The sequence below is a fragment of the Setaria italica genome, chromosome III (assembly GCF_000263155.2).
Source record: "Setaria italica strain Yugu1 chromosome III, Setaria_italica_v2.0, whole genome shotgun sequence".
Lineage (NCBI taxonomy): Eukaryota > Viridiplantae > Streptophyta > Magnoliopsida > Poales > Poaceae > Setaria > Setaria italica.
In genome coordinates, this window is record NC_028452.1 from 47,636,135 (window position 1) to 47,655,170 (window position 19,036).

The 19,036-nt window shown below is 48.9% G+C and overlaps 3 protein-coding genes and 1 long non-coding RNA gene across 4 annotated transcripts; 2 read left to right on the forward strand and 2 right to left on the reverse strand.

Moving 5' to 3' along the window:
• Positions 1 to 2,787: 2,787 nt before the first annotated feature.
• On the forward strand, positions 2,788 to 5,197 carry LOC101777824 (B3 domain-containing protein Os12g0592300). Its single transcript, XM_004962981.2, has 5 exons — positions 2,788 to 2,893; positions 3,007 to 3,126; positions 3,655 to 4,081; positions 4,169 to 4,404; positions 4,574 to 5,197. Exons 1-5 carry the CDS (start codon positions 2,891 to 2,893, stop codon positions 4,847 to 4,849), a joined length of 1,062 nt encoding a protein of 353 aa, XP_004963038.1. The 5' UTR covers positions 2,788 to 2,890; the 3' UTR covers positions 4,850 to 5,197.
• A 1,950-nt stretch (positions 5,198 to 7,147) lies between these two features.
• On the reverse strand, positions 7,148 to 8,543 carry LOC111256581. The gene is made up of 3 exons (XR_002676625.1): positions 8,479 to 8,543; positions 8,190 to 8,380; positions 7,148 to 7,765 (listed from the first exon to the last, which is right to left on the reverse strand). It is a non-coding gene; the product is annotated as an uncharacterized LOC111256581 (long non-coding RNA).
• Positions 8,544 to 11,802: 3,259 nt separating this feature from the next.
• On the reverse strand, positions 11,803 to 13,607 carry LOC101778231 (UDP-glycosyltransferase 88A1). Its single transcript, XM_004962982.4, has one exon. It carries the CDS (start codon positions 13,388 to 13,390, stop codon positions 11,948 to 11,950), a length of 1,443 nt encoding a protein of 480 aa, XP_004963039.1. The 5' UTR covers positions 13,391 to 13,607; the 3' UTR covers positions 11,803 to 11,947.
• A 2,543-nt stretch (positions 13,608 to 16,150) lies between these two features.
• LOC101778631 (B3 domain-containing protein Os12g0592300) lies at positions 16,151 to 18,653 on the forward strand. The gene is made up of 5 exons (XM_004962983.2): positions 16,151 to 16,177; positions 16,255 to 16,377; positions 16,815 to 17,251; positions 17,457 to 17,682; positions 18,088 to 18,653. The coding sequence occupies exons 1-5, from the start codon at positions 16,151 to 16,153 to the stop codon at positions 18,361 to 18,363; spliced, it is 1,089 nt and encodes a 362-aa protein (XP_004963040.1). The 3' UTR covers positions 18,364 to 18,653.
• The last annotated feature ends 383 nt before the right edge of the window (positions 18,654 to 19,036 follow it).

Genomic DNA, 19,036 nt, shown 5'->3' on the forward strand with positions numbered 1-19,036 from the left:
CCCGCCGCCCGCTCCGCCCGTCGGAGCACCGCCCCGCCCGCCGAAGCCCCGCCCCGCACCCGGCCGCCTGGCCGCCGGCGTGGCCGCGCCCGCGCGCGCGCGAGGTCGCCTGGCCGCCGGCGTGGCCGTGCCCGCCAGTGCGCGCGAGGCCGCCGGCGAGGCCGTGCCCGCCAGCACCTCAACCATGCGTGCTACAGCGCCAGGGAGGAGATATTTTTTTATTCTGATGAATGGGCCCAAATTGCCAGTGAGATAAAGACAAGAATGGAGCTGTACCAAACGCTTTTTGAGATATTAGATCCACGGTGGAGCAGCTCTATGGCGGAGCTAGCTGGATCTATGGATTTGGAGCTATTTTTTCAGAGCTGGAGCTCTACCAAACAGGCCCTAACTGTGGTTGAAATTCTTAAAATCGACCAAATTTGAACTAGCAGTTTGTCGTACCTGTTGCTTGTTGGGTATCGGGTCTGGGCTTCTCCCTAACCCGTCAGCCGGCGGCCTGCTGCAGCACAACAGAGCCCTTCATGGGCTGGAGGCCTGCAAAGCGGGTGTATCCCTCACTCAGTCGGCCCAGCCTCCGTGGCAATAACGGCAACGCGGCGGGCGAGCCGACTCGAGGGAGGTCGCCGCCTCGCCGCCGCCGGCCGCCGGACGGTGATGGATGATGGCAGGAGGGGCGGTGGGCGCAGCCGCCGGAAGGAAGGGAGAGGTGGGCGGCGATCCGGAGAGCCCTCGCCGAGCCCAGGGTAATCTCGCTACGCCCTGGCAGCAGGTCGATGGCAGTAAGAAATCCCTCGTTTTGCTCAGTCATCATCATCAGTGCCGGCAATACACCTTCACCGGACCGAACAAGATCGCCGATCTCTGGCGAAATCCTGGTAACCTCTTTGTTTTTGCGCCTTTTGCATCGTTTCTGCAGTTCATGCGGCCGCTGGACCGAGAGATAAAAGGACCAATCTATCGCTTCGCTCTTCCAGCTTTGATGCAGATTCTGGTGCTAAAATGGCAGAACTCCCGCTGGGTACTAGTGCATTCTATGATCTCTCTTGTTAACTTTGGTAGTTTTGTTTAATCACAAGTGATGGGTGCTCGTGCTTAACTCATTTCTCATTTTTAACCTTGCAAAGTGGAGGGTGTTTGCATACTATGGGCTAAACTTCAGACGTGTCACATCGAATGTTTGGATGCTAATTAGGAGGACTAAAGATGAACTAATTATAAAACTAATTGCAGAATCCCTGGGCTAATTCGTGAGATGAATCTATTAAGGCTAATTAATCCATCATTAGCAAATGGTTACTGTAGCACCACATTGTCAAATCATGGACTAATTATGCTTAATAGATTCATCTCACGAATTAGACTCCATCTGTGTAATTAGTTTTGTAATTAGACTATATTTAATACTCCTAATTAGTATTAAATATCCGATGTGACAAGTGCTAAAGTTTAGCACGTGGGAGCCAAACAGGCCCTTATTTCCACCCTCACCCCTTCCAAGCTGTGGGCTTAGGATTAACCATTGCCCCCATCTCAAGGGTAGTTTGGTCATGCAAAGATAGTGTTTATTCGTGCTAAGGTAACGTAAACGCAAAGGAATCAGATTACAGTGTATTTGGCAGTAGAATGGGTGATTATCCTTTTTGTTTAGTTGCACTCTGGTAACGTAATCAGATTAAGGTGTAGTGTTGTATATGATTATGATAGAGGAGGAGGGGTAACACGCTTGTATAGATATTATTTAGATAAGGGATTCAATTACAGTGTATTTAATGAAATTTGTAACCTTCTACGTTTAAACCAATCAAACCCCACCTTTATCTTGATCTTGATTACTTGTGCCATGGTCAAAAGTACTAGCCAGTAAATGTGAACACTCATACTTTTCTGGCTACCTGACCCAATTGAATGTGAAATGTGAACACTCGTACTATTATAGCTACGTGACCCATGCATAGTATTATATTCTTTTTACCTGAAACAATGCCTGGCACTTGTGCCATGGCTGAAAAATATTGTAAATAACTTTTTTTGGTTCATGTCTATGCAGGGAACTCATCTTTATCCAAGGAAATGCAAGTAGGAACCGGGGGCAAGGTGCGCCAGCTCCGCCGCGGGCGGAAGCAGTTCGTCGACGACAACACGCTGCGCAGGGCCGACCTGTGCCTGTTCCAGCCGCTCGCCGGCGGCGGCGAGCTCGCCATGAACGTCCACATCCTTCGCGGACACTGATCGCAGCGGTTGCAGCAAGAAAGAAAGAAAGAAAGAAAAAAGAAGAAGACAGAGTTGAATCATGACATGACTGTTACGTCCGGTTTCGTGCAGTGGTTGGTGTCTGATGTGTCCTTGCGATCGAGTTCGCTGCGTGCGTGCGTGCAAGAGATACTGCGATGAAGGCACGAGGCTTGACGAAACACTCCTTGTGTGACTGCCATGTGTCATGGTGAAAAAGATCCAACTTGGGCAGTTCAAACCATTTTAACCTCTGTTCCATTGACAGTTCAACAATGGTAATCATCTCTAACAGCACAGTTCTTGAAACTGACGGAACGATGCTGCAATTCAATTCACCCACCTGTTCAGTGACAGAGGAAATGAACTTGTTCACCGCTTCACTCCATTTACCGTCATCAGCTTTAATTTTTACCACTCCCCGAGGTGGGATCTGGACCTACCATCTTGTGAACCTACAGCGCTGGCCCCGCATCTCAGTGACCGTAGTGTACCAACGTTTGGTGCACAAGTAGCATTCTCTGAGATTCTAGGTGAAATCTCAATAAAAGCTTTGTAACTACTCCTCTCACCCTCATCACTCTCTCATCGTTGATATAGAAGAGGAGACCCGCTTCGCCTCGGAAGCTCAGATTCTCCCAGAGAATGCTACAAGATCATGGTGAAGATCTCTCTCTCTCTCTCTCTCTCTCTCTCTCTCTCTCTCTCTCTCTCTGCATATGATCCTGTGAACTATTTGTGCTGTGACAGTGTTGTGTGATTCAATTTTCGCAGATGGTTGACAAGAGGTGTGAGAGCTGCAGGAAGTGGCAAGAACACTACTACTGGGAGCACATGGATGTAACCAAGATCCGCTTCTTCAAGCTCATGACAGGAGATTTTGCCAAGGGCATTGTAAGTGTCTGGCACTCGATTACCCTGTGCCCTTCCAAGTGAACAGTAGTACTTGATTTGTGTTCACAGATAGATGTCATTTTAGATAACTTACAGTTAAACATTTACAGATGCAGCCACCTATTCTTTTTTATCTTTAACTATCACTAGCATATAGGGCTAACAACAAAAAAAAAAGCAATAGTAGAAGTCTAGTAAAACAGAATGAGCGCATCTTAGTTATACAAGCTGTGTCATGTAGCGTTAACTCTCGTTATTAATTTGTTCTAATCCTCTGTGGCAAAGAAGATATGCTACTGAAAGAAAGTGAAGCAAAAAAGAGAGTGAAAGGCACACATTTTGATTTATTTTAAATTTACTCTTATACAACTGAATGTGCATTTCATGTCAATATAGGATGGTCTTAATCAGATGCCCACTTGCCAAGTTTCATTTTCTTCTAAAAGTAGCAGTTATTTGCCTTACTAGTTGATCAAGAAAAATATTTGCCTTAATTCTGCAGTGACGACTTTTTTTTTTCTTTATCAGAGCATACCAGATAAGTTTGCAAAGAATCTCAATGGGATCGGGTGTATTGACCTGAAAGCACCCAGCGGTGAAACATGGAACATCGGCTTAGAGAAGCATGCCGATGAGCTGTTCCTCATGTCTAGATGGGAGGATTTCGTCAAGACTCATGTACTGAAGGAGAATGACCTCCTTATCTTCACATACAGTGGCAACTCTTCCTTTGATGTCCTGATCTTTGAAGCGAGCGGCTGCGAGAAGGTTTCTTCTCTATTTGGCAACAGAACTGCTCCTGATCTGCACAAACATTTTGACGATATGGCTGATAGGGGTAAACAAGCTGAGCATTATGCCCTGACTGATTCTAAGGAGACTACTGCACCGTCTCAGCTGGCTGGGTTCCCTCATCATGCCTCTACTTCGAAGAAATCCGGTGGTAGGAATCCAAGTAAGTAGAGTGACTACAAGTTTTGTGTCTCCATTGACCATTTTCACATATATAATCTGACAGACATTATGTACATTTTCTTCACAGGGAAACTGCCTGAATCTCCAAACAGCAGCAACAATCATGTCAAGTGCGATGACATTCGAGAAGAGGATAGTGATGAAGAATATGCCAAATCCAAGTACTGCTACACAAGGATCGCTGAACGGCTAAGCGATGAGGAAAAGGAGGAAATAATCAGCTTGGCTTCAATCCGATCGGACAATCCTGCATTTGTGACCGTTCTGCAGATGAGCCATGTTCGACGCAAGAACAACTTTCTGGTGCGTATATTTTGGTGCATTTGTATACATTATGGACTGCGGTGGTATCACTACTACTCTGTACATCATAATTAGTTAATTACCTGAATTTTACTGCTTTATTATCTGAAATACCTTTGACCCTACATCTGGGAGCAACTCTGACACAATTGACATTTTTTTCCCACAGATCTTCCCCAATCGGTTTGTTGCTGATCACTTTGACTGTAGACTGCATGAGATCACGCTTGTCAGGCCGAATAGGAAAGACAAGTGGTGCGTCAAGTACTACTACGCGCGCAGCGCACAAGGTGTCCGGAACTACACCTTCTCCAAGTTTGTTCAGGAAAACAGGCTTCGCGAGGGCGACATCTGCGCCTTCGAGCTGATGAAAGGCTCGAGGAGGGTGACCATGACCGTCCATGCCATCAGGAAGGTCCACGGCCGGTTTGTTCTCGTGGGCTGAAAGGTGGTTGTTTGCTGAACTGTGTAGCCTCCTGGGAGGTGCACTTGTACAGGTGTGGTTTTCTGTAGCATGTCGTAGTATGTAGAAGTTCCTAGTAGCGATGCCTTGCATCCAATGCAAGTGCACATTTTGTGTCCTGTAAAATGTTAAAACTGCTGGATGCAGCAAGGTGCATTTCAACGGTACAAGAAGCTGCCTCTAGCTAAGAACAGATCAGGTGCTCCGGGTGCATCTAGCGAGTCTGCGATGCGTCCGACAGACGCACCGGAGCATTTTGTCTGCTCCTTCAATGGTTGTAGTCATGGTTTAAGTTGACTAAGTTGACCATCCTGTCTTTCTTTTCTGAAAGCAATTCGTTCAGTCTAACAATGGTTTTATATACCTGTCAACAGAAGCCGTACGTGCGTCTGACCATGGCGCGCCTACCTAAAGCCGTGCGTCTGCCGTTGCCAGGTTGTAGCAGCCGGCCTTGAAGACGTCCATGGCGCGGCTGAAGAGGAACACCAGGGCGTCGATGCCTCCGTCACCGGAGGAAGAGGGTTCCATGAGCACGAGGCCCTCCTCCGGCAGGTAGCCGAGCGTTGCCTACCAGGCTGTGCATGGTCCTCGCCGGCGCCAGCTCCTCGGCCTCCGCTGCCCCGGAGCTCGCGAAATCGATGAAGGGACCGGAAGTAGAGGCCGTCCATGCCGGACACTAGCGCCGGGGCATGCCGCAGCGGCATGGACACGAGCTCCCCCGCGGCGGGGGCCGGCCGCGCCCAGAGCGAGCACGACGTTGCCGTTACACCTTCCGGTACCGGCGGGTGGTGCATGCGCTGGCGAGAGGACGTCCCTGACCGCAACGCCGGCGGTTGGAGCCCTCGCCGCCGCCGCCGATTCCGGCCAACGCATTGTGCAAACGAGGCTCCCCTGATTTGCATCGCGACTATTAATCGCGATCCAACTTTTTGCAAATAGGCCCCTCCATCGGATTCCAGGAGAATTCCACGGCGGACTGAAGCAGGGGAGGCCGGCGCGGCGCGCGGCGACGGCGGGCGGAGACGGCCGAATGGCGGCGTCGGAGTTCTCCCTCACGCCATGCTCCTCGCACCTGACCTGAAGGCTTGGTAGCGAACTCGATGGGCGAGGAGGTTCCCGGTTCCGGGCTTCCGGCGGCAATCGCCGCGCTTCCGTCGTGGAGGTCCTGCCGGCGGGCGGCCGGCTGAGCTGCGGCACATGGTGCTTGGGCGCGGCTCCTGGAAGTGTCTAGCAGACGATTTCGAGTTCGTGGCGCGAAATTCAGGATCCATTGAAGACAAGCCCGGTGTCTGTCTGACAGCCCAGGGAGACAGTAGCCATCAGCGATTCAGCGTTGATGAAAGCAGAGCTCTGAGCTACTTCACCGTATTTTCTTGAATTCCCTGACGATTATACCCGGTTCGTAGTTTTCAAGGGTAGCTACCATATTGCCACTCCAAGGTTATACGGTAGTTGTTCTGAAGGGCTGTTCGATCACTTGGTGAATTTCAGATTGTGGATTTGCAGAACGTTCAGAATTCAGGGTTCCTTGCCGGTTCGTTTAAAAAAGAATTCAGGTCTTGCTGATAGGAACCCTCGATGTTCTGGTAGAAATTCAGCCATTCAGAATGAGAGAGAGAGAGAGCACCCTGAATGTTGGATCCTATGTCTTGGCCTGTTATTCTGAACCCTGAAGACTTGATGTCTTGGCGAAGATTCAGATTGCGAATTTGCGGGATGTTCAGAATTGGGTGTGGATATTCAGCGTTGATGAATGGCTAATGTGGCTACTAGAACAAACTGTGACCTGTGTGATGTATGGGGATGTCTGTAAAGCAAATGGTGTCTTCTTTCCCGGGGCAGTTTCTACTGTTTTCAGAGGGAACCACGAGTAGACAGGGTGGAATTAGCTGCGGTGATATGCATTACCGTGGCTTTGGCCCAACTTCCTGGTGTTCCTACACAGTTGAGAACCATGCATCACATTGTGCCTGCACAACAGAGTTAGAGCAATTCAAATGTAACTCCTGCTTCAGCCCCTATCTTTATATTTGGGACAGAGGTACTAAGTGTTCCTAAAAATCATATTAGGTATTAGGAGTCTAGAACCATGCATGATGCGTGTCATTTATTACTTTATTTCCTTGCTCGCATCCATGCATGTGTATGTGTTCCTAGTAATGTAGTTCTCCTGCCACTCACTGCAGCTCTCACAGCCCTTCCCAACCATCTGCCAAAATCCAATCGCACAACACACTATCACAGCACTGTGAAATACCACAAAACCAAAGTCGACCTCGTATCATGATTGCCATGTAAGCTTTTTGACAATTTGAATGTTTTCTTGCCCGCTCATACTGTGTGCTAGGCAGCTGTTGCCACTGAATTGTTGTGTTTCTTTACAAAATCAGGTGCAAAACAACAATGAGCTTGCAGTATTACATTTAAACATTAAAGTCTCAAGTACTACCAAGCAAGTTGGCGTAGGATAATACATCAAAGTCTAAATATGAACCGAATGCTCAAAAAGGCCTGAAACAATCCTCCTCGAAACAGTCACACGAGTGCACTACTAAAGGCAGTTACATTTTTTCACACGAGTGCTTAGTAATCAGTCAAGACGCACCCGTCGCCCAACTGGTCCATCTGGAAACACATAAAATTCGACTTTAACATTTGGTTGGCTCATGCTGCGGACCTTCTCGACCAAAGCTGCTATCCAGTTGCATCAGATAGTTGATGACCAACTTTTTCAGGACTCTTGCATTGCATCTGGATAGCAGCTCCACAAATTCGAATTCTTCATGAAAAACCTTTGTAGGAACTGATTTCTACCTCATCAAGTGAACCGAGATCAATGCCATCAATCCTGCGACTCTCTTCCGAACAACAAGGGCAAGATGATGGGCATGTGTCGTTCTGGAAATGAGAAGAGACAATATTGATGTAGTAGTGGATAATATATATAAAGAAATCGAGTTTGCTTATCTCCGATGTTTAGATGACTCTAAATCATGCACAGATTCATACAAGGACTGTACACCCCGCACCTCCCTTTTTAGCTAAAATGAACCCAAACTAGAGAGGTCAAAGAATAAAAAGCTACTAGCTAGGGCATGAATCTTCACATTGCTCAAACGGTTTATATAGCATAATGGAATTTCCAATACAGTGATTAAATGAATTCATAACCTCATCACCATGCCTCAAGAAAAAAGAGGAGACTCTGAAATCTCATATAAACAATGAACGTCGCAATCAATCAAATTAAACCACATTGACTGACTAAAGTTAAAAGAGATTCCTAGTTTCCTACAGAAGGTAAAAAAAGCTTAGAGATTACCGATGGACCATTAGGAATATGAATCAAGTGCAAGGAAAAAACTTCCCCGTACTGTTGCAACTCCTAGACCTCAAGAGATGCAGAATGACCGGCACCAAGCCATGGCGATTCTGCAATAAGGATACAGTCAAGGTCTTACACTTGATCAGCTTTTTTATATCATTCGAGAAGATCTGATACCCCGCTATTCCCTGTCATGAGTAGACATGCACAGTCACAATGTAATCAATTGGCTATCAGAAAAACAGTTCCTTCTGAGGAAATTCGTTTTGACACCAACACAACGCACCTGCGGAATGCATAAGCGTGTGCTCAACACGTCAACTTCATCGAACCGGCGCATCACGTATGCCGATTACTAGCTCCCGGATGCGACAGCCGACATCATGGAAACGGTGCTTATGACCATCGTAGGCACCGCCGTGCCAAACTAACTTGGAAAGCTTTGGGGCGGAGATGTGAGCCTGAACGGATTGATATAGAGTCAGCTCCTCCAGTCCTGGGGCGACTACCTCTAGGCGATGCATGTTCGTGACGCGGAGACACAGAAAGCGCAGCGAGTCCGGGCGAATGGTGATGTCGGTGACGGCAACCAGCTCGACGAAGAGGCTCAGGTTGCTCAGGCGCGGGCACTGCGTGCACACAAGGTTAGAGAGCTCGCCGCCATCCATGGTGCCGCAGTGTATCAGTAGCTCCGTCAGCGCCGAGAACGAGCCGGCCGGCGGGAGCCGGAGCCGCCACGCCGCTTCGAGGATGAGCGTGATCTTCCTCGCCCCGCCACACGCGGGGAGCTCGAGCTCCGCCTCTTCGACGTGGACCTGCGGCGTGGTGGGGCAGAGGGAGAAGGAGAGGAGAGGAGAGGAGAGAGAAGTGTGGTGGAGCTTACAAGGGCAAAATCATCTTTTCACAGGACATTTAACGGTTCACAGATGAAAAATATAACAGAATGTCATGTAAGAAATCTATCTATTATTATTAACGCAAGTAGCGTCTCTGCTGATTTTTTTCGTCCGTTGTCCGGCTCCCGTCCGTTTCCCACGATTTCTGCGTCCCACCCGTCCCCTCCATGCTTCTCTATTAACGCGCCCCGCGATTCCGCCACTGAAAAATTAAAGACGCGAGCGGCGAATCCCACCTGAAATCCCCGAGCTCGCTCGCCAATCCGATCCGCCCTGTTGCCGGCGGATTATCCTCTTCCAGTCCGCCGCCAAGCCTTCCGTGACCCGGCCACCCACGCCCCCGCCCGCCGTGGTGCCGGCCGTCCATGCTGACGCCGCTGGCGATCTCCGTCGTCTCGAAGCAGACGATTCCGCCGACCGTCCGTGTCCCATCCTTCTCCTCTTCCAGTCCGCCGCCAGCCCTTCCGTGACCCGACCGCCCGCGCCCCCACCCGCCGCGGTGCTGGCCGTCCGCGCTGGCGCCGCCGGCAATCTCTACTTGCGCTCGAACGGCGACGTAAACTGGCGCACGGGACACCGCGGCGGCTGGCGAGCACGTGCGAGGCGCGGGCAGGTAATGGCATCTCTCAAGACCGGTGAGTTCCTCGCTCGCCTGTTGGATTTGGGGGTTATCGTTTTCTAGAGTTTGCAGATGATACTGAATGGGAGAGGAGGGATGCTGCAGACTCCGTTTGGGAAGCTGTTCAATCGGAACGCTGCATGTTCATGTGCACGCACACCCAAGTTATTCATCGGTGGTAAATCCTTTCGACCTTTCCCATATGATTTCTTGAAGTGGATCGCTTTCTGTGGTCAGATTTAGAGAGATAGCATTATCGCACCTGATCAAATTCTTCCTTTTTAATTTCCAATGGGAAGGATGTTAAGTGGTGTGATGGGTTCAATTTGGGGTGTGCTGATGTTGATTATTGCCTTTTATTTCTTGTAATTGTATAATAAAGTGCAGATCTTTGTTACGATACAAATGAAACAACTCTCAAGGATGCTTTCTCTCAACATGGCGATGTTATTGCAGGAGCTCTGCTTGATGCCTAGAATTAAGTGTGCGCGTTTTTATACACTGAAGTTGCGGTACTCTGCTCCTGAGCGGTATCAACCTGTTGCAGTGTGACCTTCTATTGATGTGAATTCTAATGTTCGTGGTCAGATTTGTTTCCTGCTGATGTAGTAGAGACTTGTGTAACTGTGGGTCAACTTTGATGATTGAATGTCGGGCAACCGATTGCTTTTCTGGCCCTTTGCTTTCAATAGTAATGGACTAGACCAGTCCCTTAGGTTTTGGTGGAAATATCAGTTCAGATTCAATTCCCCCAACAGAAACAAAGGGTTGAATGGCCTAATTCCCATCCATGTATGCAAGTTTGCTTCTCTCCTTTTTTTTTTACAATTGTTTTGCTTACCTAAAAAATGTGACCATGATTGCTCTGCTTCTTGGTTTCAGTTTCTTTTGAGAATTGGTCATCATGGGGTGGGAGCTCACTGAGGTCCCTGGCAACCCGACGACCTCCCTCCAGGACTCCACAGGTATTCCAATCGGTTTAATTGCCCTAGCCTGCAATTGAATTTTATTGCTATTTGATTTTGTTTTTCTTGTTGCTTTGCATACCAGTTGATGTGGTGGCTGCCAACATTGAACCAAAGCTAACCAACGCTCTCATTAGGTAAAGGACTTTTCATCCCTGTTCTTTTAGTTTGGATTCAAACTTATCAGTGGTCTGTACTGTTTTGGGAGTTATTGTTTAGTTAAGAAATTCAGGAAATAATAGTTGGAGGGCTTTGCGTTGGGTTAAGCAATGGGTGTCTAGAAAAGCCAATATTACATCTGGAATTTCTACTCTTCTGCATAGGAACATATTGTTGTCTTTGATTTTCAGTTATGTTGCATCCACCTGATATGAAATTCAAACCTCCAATGTTTCTGTTTAGTTCTCTCTTCAATAAGAAAATCAACACCATGCTACATCTTTCTCTCTCCGAGTTGCAACGCGTTCCTGGTTGTGTTTGGCTTTAGCTTGACCAATTAGTGTGATAAACATTCCAAGTAATTTTTTTACTGGTCACAGGCAGTTGAGCACGATATGTCCTTTGGAGAATCTGAGGCATATAAAGTGGGTTCGTCGATGTACTGAATGCAGTAGAATATGCAAATTCTCTCAATTTTTATTTTCTATTGGCTTTCTGAGCACACTACTTATGGAAGACATGTCACTAGCTTTCTGAAAACACATGTTCTAAAAGTCATGCCATAGCTCTAGAAATACTCCTAAGTGTCAGATACAGAATGATATTTAGCAGAGTTTGCTTCAGTAGTGTCCGTAGAAGAATAGTCTAAATAACAGTATACACTCATTTCTGAATATTCTGCATCAGTTTGAATTAAAATGCACAAGACATTCTCAGGAGCCTCTTCAGGATTCAGAAGTGGCGTGCTGGCCAGCTCCTGCAACACATTCTACACTGGATTTAGATGTACAAACATTCTTTTGTTCCAATCAGATGTTCAGATTCAATGGCAACACGATAAAAAAGTTACACAACATGATAAAAAATGTGGTGCGCTACACACACGATCAAAATATCGCGCGCTAAGCAACGTCATTTCGCCGTAGCAACGCACGGGCCTCTTGCTAGTAAAAGTTAAACTCGATGTCAAATAGAAAATAAAAATTTTCTGAAGATCAAGAAAGTAACGAGTAAAAACATTCAATCATCTTCTTCTCCGCGTACAGCGGCCAGCACAGCAGCTATATATGCTCGAGGAACTCTCCATGTGTTATTTATAACCAAAGTAAAATAAATTCAAACATTAACGGAGGCTAAGTCCTTGAGGAACTCAAGAAAAGCCGCCTGCGACGTGCCCCCATCCGCGAGCGCCTCGGCCGCTCTGTCCCTCGCCGCCGCCGCGCGGTCCCTGAGCGCCCGCGCGCCGTCGTCGGAGCCCTCCATCACCCACCTCACCTTCGCTTCCACCTCCTCGGCCTTCACCACGTCCCCGGCGCGGCTCGTCCTCCTCATCTCCACCCCGAGCCGCATCTCCTCCACGATGAACACCTTGTTCAGCCCCTGCTCCGCGGCCAGCGGCCAGCACAGCAGCGGCACCCCCGCCGTGACGCCCTCCAGCGTCGAGTTCCACCCGCAGTGCGTCAGGAACGCCCCGGTCGCGCGGTGGCGCAGCACATCCACCTGCGGCGCCCAGGACCCGACGACGAGGCCCCTGTCCCTGGTTCGCTCCCGGAACCCTGCCGGGAGGAGCGCGTCGAGGTCGTCGGCTGGCTCCGGCACCGGCGATCCGCCGGCGCCGGGAGGGCTGCGCACGACCCAGAGGAACCTCTGCCCGGAGCTCTCCAGGCCGGCGGCGATCTCCGCGAGCTGGTGCTTCGGCGGCGCGCCCGTGCTCCCGAAGCAGAGGAACACGACGCTGCGGTCCGGCTGCGCGTCCATCCATTCGAGGCACTCGTGCTCCTTCTCGCCGCCGCCGGGCGAGACGAGCGGCCCGACGCAGTAGACCGGCGGCGTGGGGCGGCCGGGGACGCACAGCCCGTCCCTGAGCGCGCGCACGGCACGCGGCTCGAGTGCCTCGAAGGAGTTGACGAGAATCCCGCGGGCCTCCGGCACCCGGGAGGCCAGGCGGAGGGCGGCCTCGCACATGGCGCCGTCGTCGGCGAGCACCGGCGGCAGCTCCGACGCCCTGAGCGGCGGCACGCCCGCGAACGGCAGCACGGCGTCGCCGAGGTCCGCGAAGCGTTTGCCCTCGCGGGCACGCGTGCCGGGCAGGGCGAGGAAGACGGCGAGGGCGGCAGCGCCCGTGGCGAAGAAGAAGTAGGCGGGGAGGCCGAGGTCCGCGGCGACGTCGAGCGCGTGGGCGCAGAACATGTCGAGCACGACCGCGCGGACGGGGCGCGACGCCGAGGACGACAGCGAGCGCAGGAGGTCGCGGAGCGGCGCGTTCGTGGCGCGGAGGAACCGGATCAACCCGACCACGGGGTGCTCGGCGTCGCCGGAGCTGGGACCGGAGGCCGGCGGGGGCGAGGGGAGGACGTGGAAGGCGACGGACGTGTGGGAGGCCCTGGCGCGCGCGACCGTGTCGGCGAAGCTGGGGTCCTTGAACGGCGACTCAACGAGCACGACGGCGACGTCGACCGCGCCGCCGCCGTGGCGGAGGAGCCCCTTGGACAGCTCGAGCATCGGCGAGAGGTGGCCGACGCCGAGGCCCGGGTACAGCACCACCGTCTTTCCCTCCATCGCTCCGTCTTCCCCTCCATCCTTGCGCTTCGTTCGGCTGGATTTATAAGCCAGCTGAAAAGTGATTTGTTGTAAGAGAAAAATACTATTTAGTAGCTGATAAGTTGAAGCGAACGGAAGCAGTGCACCAGCATTTATGGTTCTTCAGAAGTGACAACGGAGTTTACGGTGGCTGTTTGGTGGCCTAGTGCACTAGCATTTATGGTTCTTCAGAAGTGACAACGGAGTTTATGGTGGCTGTTTGGTGCGTGTTTCTGACGAACGTGTCCAATGCCCTCTCCTTTTGTTTCTGACGAACGTGAGAATCTGACGTGAAATTACCGACAGGGAATGGTTGAGTTCTTGGTGGTGGTGCCTGGTGGGGGGGACAGGGGAGATGATGATGATAGGAAAGGGATGAAGTGGGGGAGATTAGAGAGCACGACGAACATTTGGCACGGAGGAGGAAGAAGGGGATGATGATTTACTCGCGTGGGAAAAATGGGCTGGACGATTCTGTCGGTAACATGGTTGGTATGGATCGGAAAAAGAAAAGGAAGCCTCGACGTGGGCCACCAAAGTGTATGTCGGGCCGTTTCAATTAGAAAGGCCCTGCCTGGCCCAAAGCCTAACCACCGTCACTGCCCGACCTCCGGCGCCGCTCCTCCGCTCCTCGTCGGCGTTGCTGAAGCGATTCGTCCCCCACCACGCAAACCCTAACCCCCAAATCCAAGTGCCCTCCAATGCCTGATCGATCTGGACCCCAAGGATCCGATCCCCTGCCTCCGCCGCATATGGGCGAGGCCCGCCGCCGCTCCGGCGAGGACCTCATCAGCGGCCTTCCCGACGAGGTGCTGCACGCCATCCTTGTCCGCCTCCGCTCCGCCCGCGCCGCTGGCGCCGCGTCTGGCCCCACATGCCCGAGCTCCTCCTCGACCGCGAAACCGAAGCGGCCCCGCCGGCCTCGTTCCTGGACGACGTCGACGGCGCCCTCGCCGGGCGCGACCTCACCGTCCTCAAAAAGTTGGTCATCAACTGTAAGATGTCCGCTATTCCTCCAGAAACCAAGGAGGTATGCGAGAAGGTCCGTGGCATGTATGGATCAAATGTTGAAGTTGAATTCTATACGGTTCCTGATAGACCAGATGGGAGACGGGAGCGTTTCTACTGATTACGTTTTTTCAATGAAAAATATAATGCAATGGTCTCTACTAGTTTCTGCACTTGTGTGGCCCTTAGGCCTGTTCGCTTCAGCTTATTCAGCCAGCTTATCAGCCACCAAACAGTATTTTTCTCTCACAATAAATTAGTCGTTTCAACTTTTCAGCCGGCTCATAAGCTGAAGCGAACCAGAAGGGAACACTGTTCACGTAATGTTGTTGTGGCTGCACTCTCTGATCTTCTGTATTTTAGTGTTGTCGGTATTTTAGGGACTATATGCTTGTTATGGTCAACCTCACATGGTTGATTATACTCGAACGAGAACATAAAAAATGGCCACAATGGTCAGGCTGTTCGCTTGGACGATATGTGCATTTTATGACCAAATGTCAGGAGTTGCTGCACCATCTGAATACTGTGAAACTCTGAAATTAACTTGAAAGAGAGATCAAGTCATGATTCTGGGGTGTTTGGATACGAGGTGCTAAACTTTAACAGTGTCACATCGGATGTTCGGATGCTAATTAGAAGGACTAAACATGAGCTAATTATAAAACTAATTACAGAACCTGCGCTAATTCGCGAGACGAATCTATTAAGCCTAATTAATCCATCATTAGCAAATGGTTACTGTAGCACCACATTGTCAAATCATGGACTAATTAGGCTTAATAGATTCGTCTCGCGAATTATACTCCATCTGTGCAATTAGTTTTGTAATTAGCCTATATTTAATACTCCTAATTAGCATCCAAACATCCGATGTGACAGGTGTTAAATTTTAACCGGGTGTTCCCAAACACCCCATATCCAACAGAGATGATGCCAATCAGCTGTGCTTCCTTAAACTCAACTCATTTGCTCGTTCCTTCAGACAGAAACCTTGTTTGGCTTCTCATCATACTCTTAAGAATAAAACAATTACTATCATACCCCCCGCGATACTGCTTAGCAGAGGTGTTGCTGCATTTCAGCCGTCAGGTTCCCTTTCCATTGAACGGTGGAGAAAGTTGCATTGTCCAGGACCAAAAGAAAAACACCTCATTATAATATGCGTCTATACCAGAAGATTATGAAATGATGTGGGTCCACCGTACATTTCATGCTTTTATTCAGAGGAACTGTACATTTCTTGCTGACGTATCTTATAATCTCCATACGTGTATATATACGGTGTTGCGAGTTCTTGAAATCGACGGATTTCCTGCAAGATGCTGCAAGAAATCGAACAGAAAATTGTTGTTTTCAGTTCACAAACACTTCACAGGCAAACGCAAGGAGATAAAGCTTGTCCACTGCTTCACTCAACTTACTGACAGGGAATTATCAAAAAAAAAAACTGAATGACAGGGAACGTTAATTCTTGCCACTCCGATCGAGATGACAGCATGAGACGAACGCCGTCCATGTGGACCTGCCACCGTTGACCCCACTTCTCAGTGACTCAGGTCCATGAACGTCTGGTCCAGCAGTTTCCGTACTGAACTTGCAGGTGAAACCTCATCAAAACTTTGCAACTACACCTGTCATCTTCATCAAAACACACACACGCTCTCGTTAACATCCAGGAGAGGTGACCTGCTTCACCTCGGAAGCTCAGACTACTCGATCTCTCAGAGAATGCAACAGGAGCATGGTCAGGAAAACTCTCTCCCTCGATTTCTGCATATGAATCCTGTGAAATGTTTGTATTCTGACAGCGTTTTGTGATTGGATTTTGGCAGATGGTTGCAGAGAAGAGGTGTGAGAGGTGCAGGAAGTGGCAAGAACACTACTACCGGGAGCACATGGATGTCACCAAGATCCGCTTCTTCAAGCTTATGACCGGAGATTTCGCCAAGGGCGTTGTAAGTGTCGGCGGTCCACACTATCCTGTCAAGTGATTGCCTGCTTTGTGTTCTTACATATGTTATTTCAGAAAGGAGACAGGAAAACTTTTGCAGATTTGACCAAAATGTTCAGATTTTTCATGTGAAAACTATACCAGAACATTTTGCGTTGCAAGTACTTCTCTTACACTTCTTTTTCCCAGCGATTCTATAACACGTTGAAGTGCTGATGTGTTAATGAGAGGAGTCGCAAGCAAAAAAGGGAGTAGAGGGGGGCACACAATTGGTTCTAGCATTAATTATGAATCTTATGCGCTGATGTACTAAGAGTTATAAAAAAAATAAACTATGGTCTTAATTCCACTGGCATAGTTCTAGCTAATTCTGAGAATTCTTACATTACAGTATCATCCTTGATCATGTGAGTGATTAATCCTCAAAATTATCCATTTTAGAGCATACCGGTGAAGTTTGTGAGGAATTTCAATGGGCAGATCACTGAAGTGGTTGAACTGAAAGCGGCAAGTGGTGAAACATGGCACGTCGGTGTAGACAAGATTGCCGATGAGCTTCTCCTCACGTCAGGATGGGAGGATTTTGTCAAGGCTCGTGAATTGCAGGAGAATGACGTCCTGCTGTTCACTTCCAGTGGCAACTCTTCCTTTGATGTCCTAATCTTTGAAGCGAGTGGCTGCGAGAAACTGTCTTCCCTGTTTGATCACAAAACTGGTCCTTATAGAATGCACAAACATTTGAATGATATAGCGGGTCGACATGCTGAACAATATATAACTGATTCCGAGGATACTGTTGTGCCATCGCAGCTGGTTGGCTCCACACACAAGGCTTCTACTGCAAAGAAACATAATTGCAAAGGTAAACCAAGTAAGTAAAATCATTGCAAGTTTCCAGTTTGAGACTTGCAGACTAGCAATTGATACTTGAGATCTGTTAATATACATTCTCGTAAAGGATTTTTTTCCCATCCAGCTAATTAGAAGAAATTAAATTATGCACATCAATGATGTTTTTGCTTGGTCATTTTCAATGTATAAGCTGATATACATGGTGTGCACATTTTTTGCAGGGAAAGAGCCTCAATCCCTAAACAGCAGTAGTTTCCATGTTAAGCATGAAGCAATTGAGGAAGAGGAGAGTAATGACAGCTATGCTGACTCCAAGTTGTACTACTCAAGGAATGCCAATCAGGTTACAGAGGAGGAAAAGGAGAAGATTCTCAGTTTGGCCTCCATCCAACCAGAAAATCCTGCATTTGTGGCTGTTCTGCGGAGGAACCATCGTCAACGTAGGAACAACTTTCTGGTGAGTTATTCATAAGTGAAATTATTTACCTACATAAAATTCTTGACTTGTGAAAGTTAAGGCCCATGTAATATTTGCCATTGGATGATCTGTTCATTTGTTCATAGGAATTAGAGAGAACTTTTTTTCCGTGAAATTTATATCTGCTATTTGTCTGAAGCAGGGTTCTCCATGTATATACTCTGTATATCACATGGACTGATGTATTCATTTACACAGAATTTGCAGCTATCATCGTCTTACTATATCAGAATTTGTACGCAGAATTTGTAGCATCATTGTATTACACAGAATACTATACAATGATGCTACAAATTCCGTGTAATACTAATACGTATCACTACAAATTATGCAGTCCAATAGATTTGCTACAAATTCTGACATGGCCGCAACGTTCATATGCAGACTGTCCCCAGTAGATTTGCTGCAGATCATCTTCACGAAAGACCACAAGAGATCATACTTTGTAGGCCGAGAAGAAAGGACAGGTGGTTCGTCAGATACTATTACACGAGCTACATCCGGGGCTTCCAAAACCTGCAGTTTTTCAAGTTTGTGCACGACAACAAGCTTCGCGAGGAAGACACCTGCGTCTTCGAGCTGATGAAAGGAGCAAAGAGGGTGACAATGACAGTCCATGTCATCAGGAAGGTTGGCGACCGGTTTGACCTGGTGGGCTAAGTTCTTGGTTCTTTGTAGAATCGGCATGTAGGATGGACTTGTACATACAGGTGTAGTTTCTGAAGCATGTACTATGTAGAAGTGGCACTGGAAACTGAAGCTGAAAGTGCCTAGTGTGACGCCTTGCATGGAATGCAGCAGGTGCACTTTTGTTTCCTGTAAGGTAACCTCTTGAAGCAGTTTGGCCGTGTGGGTACTAGGACAAGGTTTGATCTGTGTATGCAAAATGTTTCCAAGGAAATGGTGCCCTAAGATAGTGGCTTGTGCTTTCAAGTTTGTGCACTGCTACTGTTTATCCTCTCTAGTGTTCCATTGTTCAGAGGAAGCTCTGTTTTTCCAGCAGACATGGTTAAATCCCTTGCTGTTTGCGGCATCTGTTTTCGTCTGCATGACTGCATGTGTAGTACTCTGAAAGTTCTCAAACCGTGACCTGGTATGATCTGAAACCGTGACGTACAGCTAAGCTGGCAGGTTCCATCTGAGTTTACGGAACTTGATGCATGGGTTATCTATCTTCCGGAAGAAAGATATCTTCCGGAAGATAGATAGGGACGTGAACTTCCAGTCCAACACCGACCCATCCTCCCCTACATTTCTTCCCCGGGCAGCTCCCACCCCCGCCCACCTCCCGCCCCTCCGGCAAGCTTCTACCCCGGCGGCGGCGCGTCACGAG